The 15,281-nt window shown below is 40.8% G+C and overlaps 1 protein-coding gene across 4 annotated transcripts in view; it reads left to right on the forward strand.

Annotated features, from left to right (window-relative positions):
* Positions 1-15,281, forward strand: part of DENND1B (DENN domain containing 1B) — a 186,023-nt gene that overhangs the window by 107,327 nt on the left and 63,415 nt on the right. For all 4 annotated transcript variants that reach the window (XM_064147138.1, XM_064147137.1, XM_064147140.1 and 1 more), the window contains one exon: positions 7,633-7,733. In XM_064147138.1, the coding sequence (XP_064003208.1) occupies positions 7,633-7,733 (101 nt within the window). The remainder of the gene's footprint in view (positions 1-7,632; positions 7,734-15,281) is intronic.

Genomic DNA, 15,281 nt, shown 5'->3' on the forward strand with positions numbered 1-15,281 from the left:
GGCAACATCCAGAAGTTTCATATTCAACCTATGTAAAACACTAAAAACCTTTGTGGCATAAAGCAAGTGAGTAACTGAGTCAAGTTCCATGGCTTTTTCTATGCCACTCACCTGTGCTAGTTTGAGGCTAGCTGGAATGTTTTGGTGAGAACTAGCTTATAGGCTGTGGAAGGAAAACAAGGCTGATGTCTACCTCACTCATAGGCTTGCTGAGAGATAGAAGAACAAGAATCCAAACACAGATAACACACTTCTCCTTGGGGCATTGCCTGAGCTGCTTTTCTCTCTAGCCTCTCTGCCACTTCTCTGATTAATCCACTTTGCTTCCTAACCCCCTGGCCAAACCTCCATTCTTCCTTGGGACTGGACTAAGGTTGAGAGGGGTAGGGGGAAGGTGTAAGGGTGGTTGAGAGCCCCTCCTGGGGACTCAGGTTTCTGGGAGGGCTGTTGTGTTTCTGTATTACCTTTTACCTTGTCTATTTCTGTCTATAACTGTATAGACTGTAAGTATCTGCTTGTATGTTGAGCTAAGCTATAAATAATAAGCTTCATTCAATTTCCAGAGCTGGCTGAGTCTAGTCTGAGTGATTTCCAAAGTGTAGGGGGGCAGGGAACACCCAAACCATCACATCTTTTATTTTGGCACCCAACATGGAGCTCGAACTCACAACCCTGGGATTAAGAGTCACTCACCCTACTTTTTTATATAGCTTCCTCAGATGGTCTACAAAAGTATGTGTAGGTCCCTAGTACCAGCACAGTATGCCAGTGGTGCTCCTTTTTGAGCACTCACCTGCTTACTACCACTTCCATTTTATTTTCTGCTCAGCTTCCGTTACTGGGAAACTGTCACTCCTGGAGCCATAGGCAAGGAACAAGTCCTGTCTGCAGCCTTTTCTTTTCCCTTCCAAACTAATGCACAAGAATGATGCCATAATGCTGCTCTGTGAATCAAGACTTGCAAGGAAAGAATGAAATTGATTATATATGAAGTGCTGTCAGATTCATGAGTGTTCTCTTTCCTTTCCTTCCCCCCAGAAGTAACGATAAAAGGAGTTGAATAATACTTAAAAATCTCAACTAAACAAACCCAGGAGAAAATATTTAATATATATGTTAGGATTTTCTTTCACATGTTTAATTTTCATAATGGAGAATGTTAAAATTTTCATCTGTGAACTGGAAATATATTTCCCTTCCCCTCTCTTCCTTCTGAGGGAGAGAAGAGCTGGGGGGTCTCATCTTGCCAACAGGGAGAAAATGCATTATGGCTCATTTAAGATCCTCCCTTTTAAAAGATTATGGGGATGGCAGATGGGAAATGATTAGCCAGGAGCTAAATTAAGGAAATGCATAAGAAGTGGCTTTGGATATTGTGACTTGAGCAGTGCATTCTGTTGTCTTTTATTGCTATTTTTTTTCATCTCTGACTTCTCACCAATACCAATGGAGTGGACTAAATTTGTGATTTAGTCTGTTCATTCTTCAGAGCTGGGAAGGGATTTACATCCATTGTAAATTGGTGAGAGCAGGGTTCTGCTCCCCAGCAGTTTTTCACCCCTGTTTGAGAAATTGATGAGAAGGGTCTTAGTAACTGTTAAATATCTGTTACAAGTTTGGGACCTGTTCTCATTCCTGGCCAAATACTATGGATGCCCTTCTAACAAAGGTAGTAGTTCTTGGAGTTGTGCTAATGTAGAGAAGAGGCTTCCTTTTGCCTGTGTGGCTGTTGCCCTTCCAGGCAGCAGCTAGTGGTTTCTCAGTAATTCTTGTCAGCTGGGGATATTGGGGTAACAGTGCTAAGGAGTTGGTCCAAGTTCATGGCAGCTGCTGGATGTGTAGTAAAATGATGACCTATCCCCTACAATTTACTGCTATAGATATTAATAAATAACTGAGATAACAAACCAGAATCTTTGTCAATCTTTCAACATATGTGTGGTCAAGGCAGTGGGAGGGAAGCAGTTCTTTGGCCCAGTGGGACTGTGAGAGAGGAGGGAGAGAGCACATCAGTACCCATTTCTGGACGTGGTGTTGACAGAGATTGACAGTGTTTAAGGTTTTGTCAGGAAACTGTTTTGTCGCAGTAGCTCTTTAGTTGCTTACAGTAGATTTTGAAAGGTTGTGTGGTATCACAGGTTAATTTTACTTCAGCGTTTTTGTCTTAACTTCTGTTGCAGTTTTTGGCTTGCTGACAAGATTCTGCTAATCAGGCTCTGTCTTTCTAGTTAGCGTGTTGCAGTGTACGCAAAGCTTGCCACCTATGCTCTGCCTTTTTACCTTTGGTTGTAGAAAAGGCTTTGAAGAAAGCAATTTATGTAGATAGAAAATAACTGCCAGGTAAGTTTTGTGCGTGGTACAGAATTACTGTTTCCACCTTGCTCATTGAAACTGAATAATAGCTATCAAATAAACATAATATGTGAGTCTGCAGAAAATCTCTCAGCTGAGGCAGGATGACTCTAGACATGTGGCAAAACCTAAAATTAGAAGAAAGGAGAGAAACTAAAAAGGAGCCATTCCCTTTGAAATTCAGCATATAAGAGGCTCGATAGAGTTGAGCATTGGGGTAGCAGATACATCAGAATCATTGCATCCACGTGAAGGGTAAGGAGGAGCTGTATTCTTTGTGTCCCAGGAGCAGGAAAACCTGCTTTGATCAAGTATGGAACTAAAACTTTTCCTGCCTGTTTCTGTTCAGCAGTAGGTTGATTTTGAACAATAGCCTTCCCAAGTGGCTGCTTATTGCCAAAAGGTGGAAGGTAACTCATAACTCTCTTGAATTTGTCTATTACTTTAGTCTTGCAGGGATTTGGTAGTAATTAATTTACTGTCAGCCAGTAATGAATTTTCTTAACAAACTTCATAAAATGCCCTCCTCTCCCACTGTTTGGAGAGACTGCATTGTCACCAGACACAGAGTTTCAGCATTTTCAATTATTGTTTTTGGTAGGAGACAAAGATGAACTTATTGTACCACAGTCACTATGAATCTCTGGTGAAATCACAGAATCATAGAATCAACCAGGTTGGAAGAGACCTCCAAGATCATCCAGGCCAACCTAGCACCCAACCCTGTCCAATCAACTAGACCATGGCACTAAGTGCCCCATCCAGGCTTTACTTGAACACCTCCGGGGATGGTGACTCCACCACCTCCCTGGGCAGCCCATTCCAATGCCAATCACTCTCTCTGGGAAGAACTTCCCCCTAACATCCAGCCTAGACCTTCCCCCAGCACAACTTGAGACTGTGTCCTCTTGCTCTGTTGCTGGTTGCCCAGGAGAAGAGACTAACCCCACCTGGCTACGGCCTCCCTTCAGGTAGTTGTAGACAGCAATGAGGTCACCCCTGAGCCTTCTCTTCTCCAGGCTAAACACCCCCAGCTCCCTCAGCCTCTCCTCATAGGCCTTGTGGAGAAGTCATTTAAAAATCCACATTGTTGGAAGTAGAAATATTTAAAGTTCTGTTCACTATCGACAAATCTGTTTTGATAGACAAAAACTTGACTTAAAAACTGCCTGACTGTTTTATAATGGATAGAAAACCAACTGAGATAGGTCTTTTCCAGTGCAGTGGACTACAGAAGGATGTCCCAATACCATTTGTTGCCTCAAAACATGAAACAATCTGTACTGTTTTTTAGTACCCAGGTGCTGCAGCACTGTTCTGATGTAATTTAAGATATGTTAGTGAACTGCAAAGTTGAGCAATGATACAGGTGTGTATATGCATAAATACATTGTTAATTCTATTGGACAAATGCATTCACTATTTATATACAATAATGTGTATATTTATAGGGGACTTAAAAATTGTCTGGCATCTTGCAAAAGATCTGTGGTATTTCTCTTCTTACAGTTTGTTTTGAAAGGAGTATCTTGCTAATTCCCCTTGGAATAAATAGCAATCAACAGATAGGCTCCATACATAGTGTAGATAGTGTAAAGAATTGTTTTCTGCAAAAGGTCTCACTGCTTGCTCAAGCAACAGATGCTCATTTCTGCACCTAGGAGCTTGTGCTTTGCTCTCTCTCACCTTACCCACCTCCTCCTTCAGCGTTCAGCAGAGTGCCTGCTGGGGCTCTAGCTGGCTCTGTTCCCAAGTGCAGATGCTCTCAGACACCCCCCGTATGCCAGGTAGGGGTTAGTCTCTTCTCCCAGGCAACCAGCAACAGAACAAGGGGACACAGTCTCAAGTTGTGCCGGGGAAGGCATAGGCTGGATGTTAGGAGGAAGTTCTTGACAGAAAGAGTGATTTGCCATTAGAATGGGCTGCCCAGGGAGGTGGTGGAGTCTCCATCCCTGGAGGTGTTCAAGCAAAGCCTGGATGGTGCACTTAGTGCCATGGTCTAGTTGACTGGCTAGGGCTGGGTGCTAGGTTGGTGTGGATGATCTTGAAGGTCTCTTCCAACCTGGTTGATTCTATGATTCTATGAATCCAGTGTTGTCTTTAACACAGTATCATCAAGGTTGGAAGAGACCTCACAGATCATCAAGTCCAACCCTTTACCACAGAGCTCAAGGCTAGACATAAGTAGTCAGGCTCTACCTGCTCCCCCAATGCTCCTTAGATGTCTTTAACTGCCCGGTTACTTAAGACAGGCAACATTATTCCAAAATGTACAGTAGTCCCCACTAGATAGAGAAGAGTCAATATGTCAGTTCAAAGAGGTAAGTTATTTAAAGAGCTAATGCATTTGAGAAGTGCAGTCACTGTTGACAGCAAAAGAGGTAAAAGAGGAATTTAGCAGAAAATATGGATTTCGTATTATAAATCCTACACTTATCAGTGTTTGCTTAAAGGCAGAGTTGACACAGTATTAAAATGTCAAACAGTTTGGAGAGCAGCAGAATCCCATCACTGCTTTTATTGAAGGCTGTGTGCAACAGGAAGCTGCAAAACATATTCTTGCCACACTAAAATGCGTGGAAGCCTGCAGCAGCATAGGTGGAAACGTTTAAATACAATGTTCCATTAAAATGTTATCCAGAACAAAAATCAAAGAGCTGTGCAACGAAAGCTCAATGTGTGGGCAATCAAATCTTTTCCTTTCCTGCTGGAAATGCTAATAGGTAGTAGATTTTTACAATTAAAGATGTTCAATAGATGCCAATCTGAGCGCCACACCGAAATGTAGGCTGTGAAACAAAAGACTCAGTCAAACTTCAGATGTTTCTAAGAAATTATCTACTTCCCATGCTAAAGTGAGAATTGAAGTACAGCACAGCTTTATGCATAAGATGGGAAAAGATTTCTTCATGCAAATAGTGCATTCATCTTAATTCATCATTTGAGAATGCCTGTTAAGAGGAGGAGGAGGCAGCTGTATACGTTGGGGGATGTCCTGCATTAGTGTATAATCAGCTTTATTTTGGTCTGACTGAAGTGTATGAAAGGATGATTTTTATATGGGTATTTGCAGTTTGAGGTTTATGTGCTATATCCAATAATCTGTGAACATACTAGTTAGTAATTCCATGTCCATTTTGAGTAAAATAGCAAAACCCATGATGCTGAGCTTGGTTGTGCTATCAATAGTGCTAAACTACAGAGAGAGAGATACTATGGAAATAAACCCCATAAATCCCACTGAGCAGAAGAAGCATAAGGCAGGCACTCATTTATTTCTACTAGCAAATCAATTAGTTCTTAATAACAACACAGCAATTATTAAAATAGCCATTTTTATAAGTCTACAATGAGAATTACTGCAGAGGTTTGATGTGAAGCTCGGGAACGAGATGTTAATCTGAAACGAGGAGTTTAAATATGGAATTATGATATCCTTGGCTTTCTGCAGTGTAGCTGTCAGGCTCGGGCAGTTTGCTGGTCAATAGTGACATTCTGTGTGTCAGTGAGCAGAGTCTCCTGATACCGTAACCTGCAGTTCACACATTACTGAAGCTCCAACTGTCGAACATTCAAGTCCCTTGGTACTACTGCAGCTTCCAGACTCTCCTGACTGGCTCATGTTTCATTCTTTGGCAATTTGCCCTAATGATATCCCTCAGGAGCTTTCAGACCCTCTTCTTTTCCATATTTAATCGTGTTCTATTAATCTGAGTGCTGAGCAAACTATGCTGCACAAATTGTAATTGTTCCTGATTTCTGCTGCAATGCTCTGCTCATTCCTTTTTGTCTTTTTTAGTGGAAAATCCGTGCACGAAATTGCAGCATGCTTTTTATTTACAAGTCTAAACGTGCAAGACAGCCAGGGTGTGAAAGCTGTAAGTGCTGATCTGTTCCACAAAGAGGGTATTTTTCCCCTCCCTGTAAAATCCATAATGTTTTAGCACTTGCTGTATGGACAGGTTTTACATTTTAGCTTTAGCTTTCCTTTTTGTCGCTGTCAAAGTACAGCCTAATAAACAGTGCTGTTAGCAACTTAACCTCAGATGGTAATTTTGTTGTGATATAAAACATCAGGACAGTCTTGTCTTTTTTTTTTGTACACTTGGTGTCTTCCACCTGGGGCTTTCCATTTTTTTTTAAATGAGATTTGTAGTGTTTTATGTGCCCTATAGAGGCTACTTTGTTTTGAACACAGTCTTGTTGTTTTCTCATTCTTTCCTAACTCTGCGGCTGCGTAACAAAGTGAATAAATTTGAGTGACTGCCCGATAGGAAAATGATAATCCTAGATCAAATTTGAATTCTTTGGGCATTGTGGATTGTTTTGTTCACTGGTGAAGTTGACAATTGTTTAAAATGCCTTCCATGGATTGGGGGGAGGGGGAAGTGGGGAGGTGGTGTGTTTTATTTGTTTTAGGAGAAGGAAGATGCCTGCTTTGAATGGTAAGCAGGTTGTAATACCTCTTTTCTTGCTCAAGAAGTCCTTAATTTTCTGGTGATGCTAGTGCCACACTCTGCTTTGGGAAGGGAGTTTGGCAAAGTTGTAATGAAGTTGCTTTACTCTCTCTGGGGTATTCAATTCACTTTTTAAAGGTAGCTTGGAAATCAAGATGGTGACACAAGAGTTAATCCTCTTCCTGAGTTCAGTGCTGTTCTGTAACTTCATGCAGGTACAGATCATTTCCAGTTGTTCCACATTCAGAAATGTGGACCAAAACACTCCTTTGAGTCTTTCCCCCAGAGTGGAGCTGAGTGCGGCTTGAGTTCAGAGCTACTGAATCACAGAATGTTAGGGGTTGAAAGGGACTTTGAAAGATCATCCAGTTCAACTGCCCTTCCAGAGCAGGATCACCTAGAGCAGGTCCCACAGGAATGCATCCAGGCAAGTTTTGAATATCTCCAGAGAAGGAGACTCCACAAATCCCTGGGCAGCATGTTGCAGGCTGTTCTGTGTCTTCATGGCAGTACCCACACTGGACCATGACAGACATCAAGCAGTGCATGTTTGTTTTCCTCTTTTCAAGGAAATACTGAGAAGGGCTGACTTCCAGCTGACTCATTAGGTTGCCTTCTTGCAAATGTTGTGCTTGTATGTGTCTATCTCAGAGTTCTCCGTAGATGATTTAAAGCAATTAAAGGTAGTTAAAAAGTACTATAATAGTTGGTTTGGAGAAATTAAGATTGTTGCATGTCTAAAAGTTATTTTAATATTTTATATCCTTTTATTTTTAATTCATATTTTTGTTGCCAATTCTGTGTGTGTATTTTTTACTTTTAGTTAACTGCTTGTGTTCATGCGTCAGCTGCATTGTTATATCCAATGTATTGGCAGCACATTTACATCCCAGTGCTTCCTCCACATCTTCTGGACTACTGCTGGTAAGACAGCTACCCTCTTACCTCCATTTCTGAGATTTTTGTCTGTCTTGTATTTCTAAGTAACTGGTGAAGACGCTGGCTATTTACATAAGTGAATGTGTGGGATTCAGTTTAGGAAAGCACTTAAGCTGATGCTTGGATGTTGACTTGAACAGGGATATTTCAGCATGCCTCTGCATAGTGTTTGAATTGGTACCTTGAATTACACAGTTCAAAAAGCTGCACTGTAATAATTGTTCCCGTTTCATTGTTAGAGAATGCACTCCATAATTTAAATAGGACTGTATTGTAGGGGGTTTATTATTTGGCATTTACAATAACTTGAGATAAATGATACTGATAGAATCATAGAATCAACCAGGTTGGAAGAGACCTCCAAGATCATCCAGTTCAACCTAGCACCCAGTCCTGTTGTATCAACTAGACCATGGCACTAAGTGCCTCATCCAGTCTTTTCTTGAACACCTCCAGGGATGGTGACTCCACCACCTCCCTGGATAGAAGCAATCAGAAGAAAACTGATCTGGAATCAAACATTAGAAAGCATCACCGTTTCCTTCGGGTCTAAACAGCGGTTTAATATTTGTGTTTTAGACCCATCCAGGTTCAAGATCCTATCTGATACCTTCCCAAAGGTGCTTAAAATCTCCTTTTGGTACTTCTGAATTTTCATTAGAAGAGTCCTGCTTCTCACAATGTGCAAACACATGACAAACTTGGTGGGTTTTGGCAAATTTTTTAGTTTAATAAGGAAAAAATCCCTCTTGAAACACTTTGTTTCCTTCAAGGGATGGAGCTTCCTCGTGCCTGTGTTTCAAGATTTCTGTCTAGGAAGAGATCTACTTTCTTTTATTTATAGTAGTGCCAGAGATACCAAATGAGACTTTTTAATTAAAGCAGGGAGTATCCATCCCTGGAGGCTTTCACTTTTGCTAGACCCTGTGGAACTTGGGTTGAAAAATGAACCATTTAAAGCCATTGTAGAGATCAGGAATCATTATTATCTATAAAACCCTCGTCAAAGTCAGATGCCTACCACCATCAGTCTGTGTTTCCCTTATCAGTGTTCAGAGAAATAAGTTATGTTTGTATGTTTGCTGGGCTTTATGTTTTGGGTTTCTTTTTTCCCTGCAACTTATAAATATTAATGTTCCATTGAACACCATTCAGTCTATTGAACTTCTTGTTTTCAAAAAGATTCTCATTATGTTTCTTTAAGTCTCTTTGATTGCTTTGCCTCAAGTTTACAATATTTGCCCATGGTATATCCTTTTCTTTGGTAGTTCTTATGCTTCCTATGGATATTATTTATTGTTTATAAAAAGAAATCAAATACTCCCACTCCTCCCTTTACTTTCAGCTCCAGCTAAGCCTTTCATCTTTAATGGTAGTTTTCTTTTGAAGAAACTCTGCCCTAATTGTTTTTCCTCTTAGCTTTGATAAAACATGCCAAGATGGAGGGGGGAGGATAGAGCTGAGATGTATTTGTTTAGTTTTTTTGTATTACTTGAGCTTACCACCAGAAGCTTTGTAATTCCTTCAGTATCATCCAAATGCTGTTCTCAGAACTTAGATCAACACCTTTATTCAAACTGTACCCTGCAGAGTGTATCCTGAATGCTGGGAAATGTTTTTTTTTTTTAATCTCTCCTCTTAAGCAGATAATGTTTCCAGAAATAATAATGTTAGATGCTGTACACAGCATCCTGCGATGATGATAGCAGTTGAGATTCTAGGTCATAATGGTGTGACCTGAGGATTTTTTAACTCATTAAAAAGAAGCATGGAGTTTCTTAAACTTCCAAAACTCATTTGTATCCCTTTTTTTTTCCAGAGGAGTACAATGGGGTGGGGGGTGGGGAAATTGCCCTTCTTTTAGAGATGTTCAAATGGAAAGTGAATGATGGGAAATACACAATTGATGAGTTTACCACAGTAGCTATAATTGTGACCTTTTAACTCAGATTTTTGTGCCTTTACATTTCTCTGTCTGATAATGACTGATTTGAATGGTTCTTTTGTGAAATGGGTTGGAAGAGTGTAATAAAACCACACAAAATGCTTGCTTTTCCTCACATTATGGAGTAGTAACAGTAAGTGTTTTGTTTTTTTCTTTATGGATCTGTAATATTTAATCATTTTTATATGATAAAATCATAAGGCCAGACCTAGTGCACAGTCCAAGAGGACCATTTCATTTTAAAAGTAATAAAAGCACTGATACAGGCTGGGCAGTGACTGGCTGGAGAGAAGCCCTGAAGAAAGGGACTTTGGGGTACTGGTGAACGAGAAGCTGAACATGAGCCAGCAGTGTGCATTTGTAGCCCAGAGGGCCAACCAGATCCTGGGCTGCATCAGGAGAAGTGTGGCCAGCAGGTCGAGGGAGGTGATTCTCCTCCTCTACTCCTCTCTGGTGAGACCCCACCTGGAGTACTGCATCCAGTTTTGGAACACCTATGACTAGAGGCCCTGATCCTGCAACTTTCTTTTCTGCCTGTTAATATTAGAGTCACAGAATGGTGTGGGTTGAAAGGGACCTCTAAATGTCATCCAGTCCAACTGCGCTGCAGTCAGCAGGAGCATCTTCAACTAGATCAGGCTACCCAGAGCCCTGTCAAGCCTCACCTTGAATGTCTCCAGTGATGGCTCTTCCAACTCTGTTGAATCTATGATTCTATGGGGCGTCAACCTCCTCCCTGGGCAACCTATTACAATGTTCCACCACTCTCATGGCAAAGAACCTGTTCCTAACATCCAATCTAAATCTGCTCTTCTCTAGTGTGAAGCCACTGCCCCTCATCACTACAGGCCTTTGTAAAAAGTCTCTCTCCATCCTTCTTGTAGTCTCTTTTAGATCATGGAAGGCTGCAATTAGGTCTCCCCGGAGCCTCCTCTTCTCCAGGCTGAACAACCCCATCTCCCTCAGCATGGCCTCGTAGCTGTAATCTAACTCGTAGCTGTAATCTAAGCTACATGGAGAGAAATTCACCCTCTTTTTCTTATGAGTTGACCTTTATATCTTCAAACTTTCCTAAAGAGAAATGAGACAGTTCCAAAGAGGTTAGATTTTGATCAGGCACCTATACTCCTAACTGGTACATGTTGTGAGCATGGCAGCCTAAAAAAAAAAATGTATTTTTGAGTCAAACAGCTAAACAGCAACAAAGCCAATTACTTAAATTCTTCCACTTTGGCCTTTTTAATTTGCCTAATAGACTGCTTTTAGACATAATGTAAGAAATGTACCTGAAGAAGCCACACTCACTGGTGCTGAGCATCAGTGTGGGCTGTAATGCTATTAGCATTGCCCAGGTTGTGAGTACCTGCAAGGAGTGTGAATATCCTGTGTATGTATTTACTATGAGGTGTTCTCCCCCTCCATACACATGTAGCTTCTCTCAGCCTTGAGCTCCATCATAAGAATTGGAACCACCATCCCTCCAAAAAAGAAGAAATGATACATTTCTTTTTCTGAAAGACAGCAAAATATTTAGCAGTAGAAGTGATTTTCATATGAGCTCTGGAGGGAGGTACCCAAAAAATCAGATTTCTGAATGTTTTCAAAGAGTTGAAAGACAGCAAAATATTAAGCAGTAAAAGTGATTTTCATGTGAGCTCTGAAGGAAGTTACCAAAAAATCAGATTTCTGAATGTTTTCAAAGAGTTGAAAGACAGCAAAATATTAAGCAGTAAAAGTGATTTTCATGTGAGCTCTGGAGGAAGTTACCAAAAAATCAGATTTCTGAATGTTTTCAAAGAGTTGAAAGACAGCAAAATGTTAAGCAGTAAAAGTGATTTTCATGTGAGCTCTGAAGGAAGTTACCAAAAAATCAGATTTCTGAATGTTTTCAGAGTTGAAAGACAGCAAAATATTAATCAGTAAAAGTGATTTTCATGTGAGCTCTGGAGGAAGTTACCAAAAAATCAGATTTCTGAATGTTTTCAAAGGGTTGAAAGACAGCAAAATATTAATCAGTAAAAGTGATTTTCATATGAGCTCTGGAGGAAGTTACCAAAAAATCAGATTTCTGAATGTTTTCAGAGTTGAAAGACAGCAAAATATTAATCAGTAAAAGTGATTTTCATGTGAGCTCTGGAGGAAGTTACCAAAAAATCAGATTTCTGAATGTTTTCAAAGGGTTGAAAGACAGCAAAATATTAATCAGTAAAAGTGATTTTCATGTGAGCTCTGGAGGAAGTTACCAAAAAATCAGATTTCTGAATGTTTTCAAAGGGTTGAAAGACAGCAAAATATTAATCAGTAAAAGTGATTTTCATATGAGCTCTGGAGGAAGTTACCAAAAAATCAGATTTCTGAATGTTTTCAGAGTTGAAAGACAGCAAAATATTAAGCAGTAAAAGTGATTTTCATGTGAGCTCTGGAGGAATTTATCAAAAAAATCAGATTTCTGAATGTTTTCATAGAGTTGATTTCTCTTACACATTTAAGTAAGTAAAAAGATAATAGGAACTCAGCCCAGGAGGTAACTGGATTTCAAGAAAACTTTTACAGAAATAAAGTTTGAGCATTAATGTAGCAATTACATTTGAATAAAATGATTTTTTGTGTGTGAAAGAGAAAGCTAATTTCATCAAATTTCTGTGTAATTTCTTGGCAAACCAAACCACTGATAGAAGAATGTATGACAATTTTCTGTGGATAATGAAGCATCTGTTATGCTGATAGGTCTGTTAAGAGTATAATGCAGTTAGGAAATTCAAGTTAAAATTGCAACATGTCTTAATGAGATGTGGTCTCTTCTGAATTGGGCTATACCCATGCCTGTTTTTGTGAGAAAGGGACAATTATTTTCCAATTAACTTGAATGTTTTGCACAGCACAGTAATTATTTTAGGCAATGATGCTGTAGATTAATAACTTTTTTGGTAATAACATGCATAAGCAAGAGGAAAACTATATAGCAGCTCCCAGCAGTACTGTAGTAAGCAATTTCATGTACATATTAGAAACCTCTGCTGTTAAGGCCTCAGAAACCAGGAGTAATAAAATTCACTCTTTGCTGAAAATGATCAACTTGACTTTGCATACCTGCAGCCTTTTTATTTCAAGCATTTCGAAGGTGTGCTTATCTAATTAGCTCTGTGCCTTTATTCTGCTAACTTCTCAAAATGGAAATGATGTAGCTGTTGCTTTGTTCTATAGAAAGGAGCTGCACACTACCCTTTTTAATGACAGATTTACTAATGGAGCAAATCACCAGCTGTTTTAAGTCAGCACAGGCCTGGTGAAGCTGCTAGAACAGCATCATAATACAAGAAAACAGGCATGCATGAAATGCATACACGATGCAGTGCATGTTTTCACTGCGGTTTCTCTAGTTCACCTTCTTGGTAGGGCTGATCTCTCATATGATGAGCCAGAGGACAGACTTTGCTGCTGTTCTAGTTTGGCAGAAAGTAGGTTTGTCCCCTTTCCCCCTCCTGTGGGGGAAATGAAATGGGTAAACAAAACAGACTTCCACAACATTGGAAGTTAAAAAGTAATTTTAACAACAAGCACAACAAAAAGAGATATTAAGGCAGAAGGGATGTAGAGAGATGTTAGGGAAGGGAATAGATACAGAAAGACAACAGTGGAGTAGTCCTGGCCACGTGGCAAACCAGCTTCTGAGCAGCAAGAAGCTCCCCAGTCTGTGAGAGCAGGAACCAAGAGAGAGCTGACCCAGAAGTTCTTGCCCTTAAGCAGAAAGTAGGCAGGGAAATGAAGGGAGTAACACTTTGGATGATCGGGTGCATCCCCTGGGTGGGATTTTTCCCACTGGGATCAAGTTTCCACTTTAGCATCTAGCAGTTTACCCTTAACCTACAACACTTGCATATTCAGGAGAAGAACCCTCATCTGCATGTCAGTTGCTCTGGTAGCCTGGTTAAGTATGTTCTGTGGTTCTTCAAATGATGGAGGGTTTTAGAGATGTCTGAATAAGAATGTGTCTGCTTTGGAGCGCCCCCATTTACAGCTCCATCTGATTTGTGTTTTCTCCACACAGGCATAAGGCCTTAGGGCTGGGTGAAGTTGTATGGAGGTCCTAGCATAAACACAATGAAATCTGGGGCTTTTGGTGGGGTTTTCTAGTTGGTTTTGGTTGGAGTTGTTTCCATTGATCCTCTCCTGCAGGCCATCATTTATGAGAGCAACTGGCTAATCCAGTGTGTGTACAGATTTTTCTAATGCTGGCTGCAGCCATGGGCAGGTGAGAATTGCTGCTTTTGCTCCCAGAGTTGGGAACCTATTGACGAGGCCGCATGAATTGATGCACTGAAAGCTCTCCCCAGGCCTCAGGAAGTCAGTTGCCAATCAGTCCACAATCACATTACTAAAATGAGATAAATTATTGTCCACTCGATGGAGGAGTGTGTCCAGCAGATCAAGGGAGGTTCTCTTCCCTCTCTACTCTGCCCTGGTGAGACCTCATCTTGAATCCTGTGTTCAGTTTTGGGCTCCCCTGTTTAACAGGGACAGGGATCTGCTGGAGAGGGTCCAGTGTAGGGCTGTGAGGATGATGAGGGGACAGGAGGGCATGGCTTATGAGGAGAGGCTGAGGGACCTGGGGCTGTTTAGCCTGGAGAAGAGAAGACTTGGAGGAGATTTGATAAATGTTTATAAGTATCTGAAGGTTGGCCAGGAGTGGGGGGACAGGCTCTGCTCACTTGCTCCCTGGGATAGGACAAGGAGCAATGGGTGGAAGTTGCAGCACAAGACTTTCCACCTCAACACAAGGGGGAACTTCTTTCCTGTAAGGGTCACAGAGCACTGCAACAAGCTCCCCAGAGAGGTTGTGGGGTCTCCCTCTCTGGAGACTTTCAAGGCCTGTCTGGATGTGTTCCTCTGTGATCTGTGTTAGATAGCATTGTCCTGCTCTGGCAGGGGGGTTGGATGATCTCTTTGGGTCCCTTCCAACCTCTAACATCCTATGATCCTATGATTGTATTCAGCCATCCGTGTATGGCTTCTTATAAGTCATGTTCCATTTATTTTTCAGAGGTTATTTTTCTTTCTCTTTGATTCTCATTTTCCACCCAGCTACTCAAACCTGCATAGCAGTCTGCAGTACCCAAAAGGATGATGATTGTATGTTTTTCTCCTTTCAGAGTTCCATACTGAGTATATCTTTGGTCAGATGTTGCCAGATCACATTTATTTGAGGAAGAAACAGGATGTTGTAGGAAACATTAGCCAGACTAATTCAGTGTCTTGCTTGTTTGGTTTAGGAGGTTTCACTCCAGAAACTTTGTGTGGATATTTGTTTTGGTTTGAGAATGTAGTTCCTTGTCTCATTCAATCTGGAAATGAGAAGTTATCCTATCTTGAGTTAAATACAGTTAAATATAATATTATACAGCTTCCAAGCACCCACCAAGGAAGAGCTTCAGAAGCACATTCAGAGCCAAAACTGTCGTTCATGATGTTTGTGGTGCAGTGATGTTAACTGGTACAGTTGACTTCTCCAGAATGGTGTTTCAAATCCATTGTAATTCTAGCAACAGGCCACTTTTAGCTCTGCTGTACAGTGTGGCTGCGTACTGAAA

This window comes from Pogoniulus pusillus, chromosome 8 (assembly GCF_015220805.1).
Source record: "Pogoniulus pusillus isolate bPogPus1 chromosome 8, bPogPus1.pri, whole genome shotgun sequence".
Taxonomy (NCBI): domain Eukaryota; kingdom Metazoa; phylum Chordata; class Aves; order Piciformes; family Lybiidae; genus Pogoniulus; species Pogoniulus pusillus.